Raw genomic sequence first — 10,199 nt, 5'->3', positions numbered from 1 at the left:
CAAAGTACTAAAGGTTATTGTTTGGTTCAAAAACTATTGCTGAAAAATGTAAACTCCATTTGTATTTTTTTATTATCCAAAATCTTACAAATACATATCTTTTATGTCTTTTCACAATTTTTAAAAAGAAGTTTACACTCTTCAGCATCATAACATCATGACTGATTTATAATCAATAGTTCCCCCACAATCATCCAACAATATATTTTGTTCACTTTTCTGAGTCTTTTCTCTTATAATTTTTTATTAAGTTAAAATTTTAGTAACTAAACATATCACTAAAAAAATAATGATACTATTCCTTATGTTGAAGACACCAAAATGATAATACAACATTATAAGAAAAAAATGAAACACACAATTAAACGGGAGCCATGTTGGGTCTATTAGATCGCACAAGCAAAGTAAAACACACAATCTAATTATATAACAATACAGATGTGTATCAAACTTAATATAGATCATTTGTTTAATGCGTTCAATTAAACGGTTAAACTGGACATAATTATTTAATGAGCTGAGTGTGGATATGACTACAACAAAAATGTTAGTCATATCCACATCTGTGGTTGCCTTTGAAGTATTTTCCGTCCAAGCGGCTCTTACATAATTCTTTGAGATGTCCCCATTCAAAAGGAAGGTATCCTTATTAAATTCGATCACAATCATCTAAATGACAGCACAGTTACCAACATGCCTCCACAACAAATAACATGACCGAGACAAAGTTGACACCGATCGATCGACTGGCAGAATTAGCCAAAAATGGTGGAAACAGAACACAAAAGCTTGATATTTTGGTTACCTTCCTGAAGTAATTGACTTTCCCCCACACCAATTTTTGAGACATCAGCATAAGAGAATAAGCACCTTTTGTTGTAGAAAACATAAATAGAAGAACAATCACCAAATCAACATGGAAGTTATACTCCAAGAAACTCAAGGAGAATTTTAAATTGTCACAAATGTAAAATGATTAATTTGCAGTCAGCATGCAATAGGTCGACACTTTGTCTTAAGGAAGCACTTGCAATCCTAGTTTTCCACAACAACGTAGTGCTTTCCCCGCACAGCAACAACATAGGAATCATATTGAGCAATAAATTTCTCCTTGCTTAGCAGGGAAAGGAATTTGTTTCTGAACTTCTCTTCAGATAGCAGGATGACAGATAGCAGGTCATGTCCTTTATCCAGCAATTTATTCTGATCAAGAAAATTCATAACTTCATATCGAGGTCTCAACCTCTTCTCCAAGCTATATGTAAGAAGCACGGGATGACCAACGATATATGTCAGCTCACAACCAGCTTCCTTCATCAGGAATGTCATCTTGTCAGATAAGTTCTTCTTTGAGTAATTCCATATGACTGGATGCCTCCTGAATACAGCAAGGCTGTCTGGTTGGGACCACCCAAAGCTCATCAAAGTTGCAAAAGTAGCATGAAACCTGGAACTGCTCAGGGTCATGACTGTTAAAAGTGCATGAGGGAACATTTTACAGTCACGTGACACACCCAACTCTTCAACATGTTTGATAGATTCGTTGATACATTTGTTCATTCGACAAAAAAAACTCGGTACTGCCACCAACATCTGCATGATGCATTGCTCACTGATGCCACATTCCCTCAAGAGAGATATATTGGGCTCAATCTTTTGAGCCAAGCTAGAAGTAAGGAGAAACATGTTCCTCCTGCTGGCTTTAATTAACCTCTCATTAGAACCAAGAAGTGACCTCCAGAAGTTGATCCTTGGTTGGATATCACTTAAACGGAGCAGAGTAGGACATGATGAAACCAGCTGAATTATTTCAGTGTCAGAAAATCCCATGTCCTGCAAAGATCTCATCCTGGGCTTCAGGGCAGTCTCTACATTAGCGAGCAACAACCTGGGTTCCCTCTGCAAAAGCTTCATGACTAGTGCATCACTCCAACCGCTCTGCTTGAAGAACTCAATGGAAGGACTTGAACTTGAAAGTTCTTTTTCACAGATGCGATCCTTGGCCCTTTTTGCAGCCTCTTTTGAGGAAAGTTCACATGACTCAAGGGGGTCGACCAACGTAAAGTTTGATCCATGATTTGAACTGTGCTCTTCGGCAGTGGAAAATCTAAACAGACTGCAGAGTTGATAGGAGGAAACATGGATGGTGGACTTGTTACATGAGAGAAGGCAAAAGAGCCTTTTCTGCACCAAAAACATTGTCTTTTGTGGCAGTATCACGTACTCTTTGCAGAAAAATACAAGAAAAGGAGTCTTATTTATGCCCTCTCCAAGTCCAAATTCCTCTTCTGCCTCAAATCAAGGATGTTGAAAACTTTCAACTAATCATCTGTCTCAGACAACATTCCTGTACCACTCGTGTTAATCCACATGCATTCAGTTCCAATCAGCCATTTCTGCCAGAGATAAGTCTCTAAATGGTGTTTGAGAGTTGATAACAAGTACCTATAATTAGTTACTCATTCTAATGCTCACAACCGGGCAATTCTCCACCACTGAAATAATGGCATCATATAACACCAGCGCACAGACACTATCTTCCACTTATTTTTATATTGTAGTTGGTGGGTTTAGACACTACCAAGCATCAGATATCCCTGTAGCAATTTAAAAACCATATCAAATGTGTCTTCATCAAATATGCTGCATAAGAGTGGCATAGCCATTTACAATGTCGATCGTATACAGACAATACTCATGTTTATACTTATAGGTTGAACATCAATGACTTGCAAATGGTACTACAGAATTCAGAATAACTGGAAGATGCATAATGTTTTCTCTAACATCAGATTCACTAATGTCCTACAACTAAAATCTGAAACATTGTGGAGTAATTGATCCATTTCATCAAGAATGTAAAGAGATGATCTAGTTAAAAGTCTAGCAAGACTGGTAAGCAGAAAAGACACTGTTTAATTAATTAACAAGGGTAATTTGTGAGGTTCAACATGCTAAAAAGGGCATTGTTGATGATGATGAGCAACTTGACAAAAAAAAAAAACATAGCTGGAAGACCAGAGAAAGGCAATAAATATTCTGAAAAATGAATAAAGAGATAAGAAAACTGTCTCAATCAAGAAATGCTACTAGTTTATTTGGTTCTTTGCTGATAAAGGAAATTAATTTATGAGAAAGACTGCTCATGTAAATAACTTCAACTACAGTTAAAAAATTATATGTTGCGTCAGCTACATATCATTAATGAAGAATTAAAAAGCCTATATCAGTGAGAATTTGACAATAAAACCAGCATGTGCAAACGACCAAAATAATAACAGAAGCCATGATGTTCAAACAATTCATGATCATCCATATGGATCTTTTGCATCATTGAACTCTGTATAAGAAAATATCTGTAGTTAAATTAAGAGCATTAATATCTCTTTCTATTGTCACCTGCAAAATCTCCTTCAAATCACCAATTAAACCAGCAAATACAAGATTTAACAATCCAAATATAGGCAGGCCTTTGTGTTTTGAGGTATGAACTAGCCTCAAGTAGCGAAGATAGTTGCTTTCAGCACTACAGCAGAGAACACGCTATGCTGACGTAAAGGTGTAAGGTTATACCTAACCAAATAGGTTGAGATTTTGAGTCTATTTTCGGGTTTGGAAATCAAGTCAAATTCTAGTTGTTGACTCAACTTGTCCTTTATATTGAGTCGAGTCCTTTGTATCATTTGGGGTTTTGTGTTGAAATTTTCTGATGTGCTTGAAAAGGAAACTGCAATGCAGTAAACATAATAAGAAAACTAAGAGGTTTGATGAACCAAACGCTTCAGCAAAATAAGCAGTTTCTGTTGAGAGAGCTTCTTTTGGGAAACCTAGTCAGATTAGTATTATCTTACGTATATTTTTAATTAAAATGCTTCACCTGAGGAATAGTCAGACTTTTGTATTATTCTATTGACAAACGATTCCGATTTTATTTGGACAGTGACCCAATTATAGTCTCTTGTTCTATGTTTTCCGTGCTTTCCTTTTCTCTTAGACTTCCCCAATTCTCTTTGCTCTCTGTAAAAGCAGCACTTCTCCTGCTGTCTATCTTAACAACCGTATGTAACTTGCATACTGTGACTTGCTATTTCTTTAAAGTATGCTCATGGCAAGATGCTGACCGTTTGTTCGGAGGGTAGCGGGTAACTATCAGGGAGTAGGAAAGGGGAGGGGAAGATGTATAGAGAGGGCGAAGAGGGGTGTAGAGGAGGGAGGGGAAGGGATTGTGTAAGAGGCGAAGGAGGAAGAGGAGGAGGAGAATGTGTAAGAGAGAGATACCGGGCGCTGTCACCGTTCGCCGACGGAGAGGAAACCGCAGCATCCACCGTTTGCCGAGGAAAACGCCGCAGCGATAAGAGCTCGACGGAGGAAGATGCCACCGCTGCTGCCGCCTTTCGCCAAGGAAAACGCCGCAGTCGCGGTCGCTGTGGAGAAGGAGACAGTTTCACCGCTGCATTTAGGGCACGGGTGCGAAGTTGAGGATGCCGTTCTCATCTGGTTCAATCGAACCAGAGATCCAAATTGACTTGACTTGGGCTAGACAAAACCTTAATCAGACGGGCTCCTGGGCCGCATCCGGTTAAACACGCCCGTCCGGCCCACTTATCGGGCGCTCCGTGACTTCAATTGCTTCAGCTATTAATCTAAATCAGTGAGAATTTGCCAATAAATCCAACAAGTGCAAACAATAACAATAATAACAAAAAGCCATAATATCCAAACTCTGTGTAAGAAAACATATGTAGTCAAATTTAAAGCATTCAAATCTCTTTCTATTTTTACCAGTATTATATTCTCCTTCAAGTCACTAACTAATCGAGCAAATATAAGATCGGATAATCTAAAGATTGGTAAGGCATTGTATTTTGTGTTAAGAACAAGTCTCGAATTGTCGAGATAGCGGCTTTCATCAATGTAAGGTTCTATCTAGCCTAAGCAAAAGTTAGAATCAAAAATCGAACCCGTAAGGGTTGTTTCCAATTTGATCGATTTTGATATAGTTTGACATGATATTTTCAATTATTTATTTAAAAATTATAATAAAAAATCATAATTTTATTTTTAAATTCTGAAAAATGAATGTACAACTCTAATGAGTGTAATTTTATAATGATCTAATATAAAAATTAATATAAAATTATTTAAAATTATAAATATTTAATCCCTTCTAATGTTGGACATTCCAATCATCCTTTCAATTGATATGTTTAATAGAAGATCATTATCCTCACATAAGATGTATCGGTTATGTTTCGTCGCCTTTGTCTATTAATTCATACTTAAACATCGATTGATTCGAGAGTCATACTTAATCTTGCACTGAAGGCTCACTCCACATGTACCAACACTATAAGTTGCTAGTATTAATCGTTAAAATTAGAAATGTTATTATATATCATGTCCAATCCATGATAGAAAACTCTATACATATATGTTGTCAACAAACTTTAAAGTTGTTAGATACATAATAAACTTGAAGTTTGAGATTTATGATCCCTTTCATTCTTTTAAATCTTTGTAATAATAATTTTCTCCCTTATAAATTTTATTACCTTCCCTAACTTAGATCCTAGATGGAGAAGTTTTAAAGGTATCATGTTGTTTATTATAGTTAGTACTATAATGGTTATATAAGTTAATAATTATTTTTTTAATATCTCTAATCTTATCACTAATATCATGGACTCTTAAACTTCCATAATAAGTAGTTAAATAATTACTGAAGTCATTTAAGCTAGTACAAGGATTAAAACGCTTATAATTACATAAATCGACAAAAAAAATGTTAATAATAATTTATATTTTTGATTTTGTGGCCACTATTGTCATATTTAAATTATTATAATATTGATATTCTTATAATGCACCAATCATATTAATGCAAACAACTAAAAAAGCATGCACAGTAACATACTAAACCTATAAAAAGCTTTTAAAATTATTAAAATTCTTTCACATACATTCCAATGTTGTAGATATAAACTAACTTTCGTAATATTATTTATAATAAAAATAAATAATAATTTATTATCTTTAAAGGATTCTTTAAATAATTCATATATATATATATATATATATATATAATTTCATCGGGTAGAAACATTCCTAATTTTTTCATTACAATAAAAAAAAAGCTTCATAACTAATTGCAGATATATGTCATAGATGTGTTCATTTTATTACCTACCAACTAATTGTTCTCCTAATACAATTAAACTGTTATTATACAAAAAAAACTAAAGATACAACTAACGTAGCTCAAATTCAATAATTTTTCTGGACCTGTGTGCTCAATTTGGTTCAGATGAATTCAAACATACAAATAAATGCACGACTGTGGCAAAATGCATGGGTCTTAATAATTAAATGAAACCAAACGCGGGAGACATGTTGGGTCTATTAGATCGCACAAGCAAAGTCAAACATATAATCTAATTATAAAACAATAAAGATGTGTATCAAATTTAATATAGATATGCGGTTTAATAATGCGTTAAATTAAACGGTTACAATGGACGTATTGCTCTTAATTTTTTTATGTGAGTCCGGATATGAGTAGAACAAATATGTTAATAGTCGTATCCTCATCTGTTGTTTCCTTTGAAGTATGTTCTGTCAAAACGGCTCTTACATAATTCTTTGAGATGTACCAATTCAAAAGACAGCACAGTTACCAATATGCCTTCACACCAATTAACATGACCGAGGCCAAGTTGACACTGATCGATCGGTTGGCAGAATTAGCTAAATATGGTAGAAACAGAACACAAAAGCTTGATATTTTGGTTGCCTTTCTGAAGTAATTGACTTTCCCCCACACCAATTTCTGAGACATCAGCATAAAAGAAACAGTACCTTTTGTTGTAGAAAGCATAAATCAAAGAACAATCACCAAATCAACGTGGAAGTTATACTCCAAGAAACTCTGGCAGAATTTAAATTGTCACAAATATAAAGTGATTAACTTGTAGTCAGTATGCAATAGGTTGACACTGTCTTGAGGAAGCACTTGCAATCCTAGTTTTCCGCAACAACGTAGTGCTTTCCCTGCACAGCAGCAACATAGGAATCATATTGAGCAATAAATTTCTCCTTGCTTAGCAGGAAAAGGAATTTGTTTCTGAACTTCTCTTCAGATAGCTTAACGACAGATACCAGGTTATATCCTTTATCCAGCAATTTATTCTGATCAAGAAAATTCATAACTTCATATCGAGGTCTCAACCTCTTCTCCAAGCTATATGTAAGAAGCACGGGATGGCCAATGATATATGTCAGCTCAAAACCAGCTTCCTTCATCAGGAATGTCATCTTGTCAGATAAGTTCTTCTTTGAGAAATTCAAAATGCTTGGATGCTTCCTGAATGCAGCAAGACTGTCTGGTTGGGACCACCCAAAGCTCATCAGGGTTGCAAAGTTAGCATCAAACCTGGACCTGCTCAGGGTCACGACTGCTAACAGTGCACGAGGGAACATTTTACAGTCACGTGACACACCCAACTCCTCTACATATTCGATAGCTTCCTTGATACATTTTTCTGCATGCAATAAACAACCTGGGAATCTCACCACCAACTGCGCGATGCGTTGCTCACTGATGCCACACTCCCTCAAGAGAGATATATTGGGCTCAATCTTTCGAGCCAAGCTAGAAGCAAGGAGAAACATGTTCCTGCTGCAGGCTTTAATTAACCTCTCATTAGAACCAAGAAGTGACTTCCAGAAGTTGATCCTCGTTTGGATGTCACGTAAACCGAGCATATTCGGACATGATGAAACCAGCTGAACTATTTCAGTGTCAGAAAATCCCATGTCCTGCAAAGATCTCATCCTGGGCTTCAGGATAGTTTCTACGTTAGCACGTAGAAGCCTGGGTTCCCTCTGCATAAGCTTCATGACTTGTGCATCACTCCAACCACTCTGCTTAAAGAACTCGATGGAAAGACTTGAACTTGAAGATTTTGTGTGATAGGTGCGACACTTGGCTGTTTTTGCAGCCTTTTCTGAGGAAAGTTCACATGATTGAAGGGAATTGACCACGGTAAAGTTGGATTTATGATCTGAAATTTGGTCTTTGGCGGTGGAAAAGCTACTAAACAGACTGCAGATTTCATAGGAAGAAAGATGGATGGTGGACTTGTTACATGGGAGAATGCAAAAGAGCCTCTTTTGCACCAAAAACATTATATTTTGAAGCAGTATCACACACTGTTTGCAGAAAAACACAAGAAAAGTAGTTTTATTACTGCCCTCTCCAAGTCCAAATGCCTCTTCTACCTCAAATCAAGCACATCCGAACTAAATATATTTTCTGTATCTGCTTCCAACCAAAAGGAAGTTGAAAGCTTCCAACTAATCATTTGTATCGGATAACATTCCCCTACCACTCACGTAAATCCACCTGCATTCAGTTCCCAATAACAGTTTCTTTCAGATGTAAGCCTCTAAATCGTGTTTGAATGTTGATTAAGAGTACCATTGAACATTTACTTATTACCATGCTCACATCCAAGCTATTAACCACCACTGAAATAATGTCTTGATATGACACATGCACACTGACACTTACCTTCCGCTATTTATCTATTGTTGGTAGTAGCTTTAGAAACTGTGAAGCACACTATATCCCTGCAGATATTGAGAAATTATATCAAATGTATTTTCATCAAATATGCGGCATACGAGTGACAATAGCATTTACTATGTTGATTGTATACAGATGATATTCAACTTTGTACTAATAGGTTGAACATCAGTCGATGACTTGCAATGGGTACTTCAGCACTAAGATTAGGTGGAAGATGCATAATGTTTTGTCTAACATCAGATTCACTAATGTCCTACAACTAAAACCGGTGACATTTCAAATGAGCACTTCCAGAATAATTGATCCTTTTCAACAAGAATGTAAAGAGATGATTTTGTTATAGGTCTAACTCGACTGGTAATTAGAAAACACACAGTTTAAGAAATTAACAACAGTAATTTTCTGATTATGTGCAACTCGACAAAAATTACAACAACATAGCTGGAAGACCAGAGAAGGGCAACAAATTTTCTGAAAAATGAATAAAAAGGTAAGAAAACTGCCTCGATCAATAAAAACTACTAGTTTATTTGGTTCTATGCTGATAAAGGAACTTAATTTATGAGAAAGATTCCTCATGCAAATAACTTCAACTACAGTTAAAAATATGTATCCTCATCTATTTATCATTAATGAAGAAAAAAGAAAGTCTTTTATTTGAGAAGCTTCGCTGGCATAACCTAGATCAGTGAGACTTTGACAATAAAACCAGCAAACGACCACAATAATAACAAAAGCCACGATGTCCAAACAATTCATGATCATCCATGTGGATCTTTTGCATCATTGAACTCTGTATAAGAAAATATCTGTAGTTAAATTAAGAGCATTAAAATCTCTTTCTATTGTCACCTGTAAAATCTCCTTCAAATCACCAACTAAGCCAGCAAATACAAGATTTGACAATTCAAATATAAGCCGGCCTGTGTGTTTTGAGGTATGAACAAGCCTCATGTAGCGAAGATAGTTGCTTTCAGCACTACAGCAGAGACACACTATGCTGACATAAAGGTGTAAGGTTATGCTCATACTGTGACATAAAGGTTTAACTTGCATACTGTGACTTGCCATTTCTTTAAAGCAAATGCCCATGACATACTGCTGATTGTTTGCTGGGATGGTAGCGGGTAACTATCAGGGAGTAGGAAAGGGGAGGGGAAGATGTATTAGAGAGCGGGAAGAGGGGTGTAGAGGAGGGAGATGGGGGCTGTCGGGACCGGAGCAGGATAACAGAGAGGGGGCTGTCGGGGCCTGAGTAGGAAAACGGAGAGGGGGCTGTTGGGATCGGAGCAGTTGGGGTCGACGGGGGGCGGGGGGCTGCGATGAACAGGTGAAAGAGGGAAGAGCGAGGAGAAGGGAGGAGGAGGATGGTGTCCGGAAAGCAGGAGAGCTGCGGCGAAAGGGGGAAGAGGGAGTAGAAGGGACTGTGAGACGGCGAAGGAGGAAGAGGAGGAGGAGGAGGAGGTGTAAGAGAGAGATACCGGGCGCTGTCACCGTTCGCCGAGGAAAACGCCGCAGCGATAAGAGCTCGCCGGAGGAAGATGCGGCCGCTGCTGCCGCGTTTCGCCAAGGAATATGTCGTACTCGCGTTCCACCGCTGCATTTAGGGCAC

The 10,199-nt window shown here is 37.1% G+C and overlaps 2 protein-coding genes across 2 annotated transcripts; both read right to left on the bottom strand.

Moving 5' to 3' along the window:
• Nucleotides 1-855: 855 nt before the first annotated feature.
• Nucleotides 856-4,508, bottom strand: LOC135594687 (transcription termination factor MTERF5, chloroplastic-like). Its single transcript, XM_065085128.1, has 2 exons — nt 4,279-4,508; nt 856-2,597 (listed from the first exon to the last, which is right to left on the bottom strand). The coding sequence occupies exon 2, from the start codon at nt 2,197-2,199 to the stop codon at nt 1,036-1,038; it is 1,164 nt and encodes a 387-aa protein (XP_064941200.1). The 5' UTR covers nt 2,200-2,597; nt 4,279-4,508; the 3' UTR covers nt 856-1,035.
• A 2,509-nt stretch (nt 4,509-7,017) lies between these two features.
• On the bottom strand, nt 7,018-7,668 carry LOC135594853 (transcription termination factor MTEF1, chloroplastic-like). Its single transcript, XM_065085361.1, has one exon. It carries the CDS (start codon nt 7,666-7,668, stop codon nt 7,018-7,020), a length of 651 nt encoding a protein of 216 aa, XP_064941433.1.
• Nucleotides 7,669-10,199: the final 2,531 nt, after the last annotated feature.

The sequence above is a fragment of the Musa acuminata genome, chromosome BXJ1-10, assembly GCF_036884655.1.
Source record: "Musa acuminata AAA Group cultivar baxijiao chromosome BXJ1-10, Cavendish_Baxijiao_AAA, whole genome shotgun sequence".
Lineage (NCBI taxonomy): Eukaryota > Viridiplantae > Streptophyta > Magnoliopsida > Zingiberales > Musaceae > Musa > Musa acuminata.
Note: the sequence above shows the minus strand (reverse complement) of the source record. Positions and strands in the feature narration are given on the sequence as shown.

Bases quoted from the DNA above. Each gene is read 5' to 3' on its own strand.
- LOC135594687 (XM_065085128.1), bottom strand. From the start codon at position 2,199: ATGTTTTTGGTGCAGAAAAGGCTCTTTTGCCTTCTCTCATGTAACAAG.
- LOC135594853 (XM_065085361.1), bottom strand. From the start codon at position 7,668: ATGTTTCTCCTTGCTTCTAGCTTGGCTCGAAAGATTGAGCCCAATATA.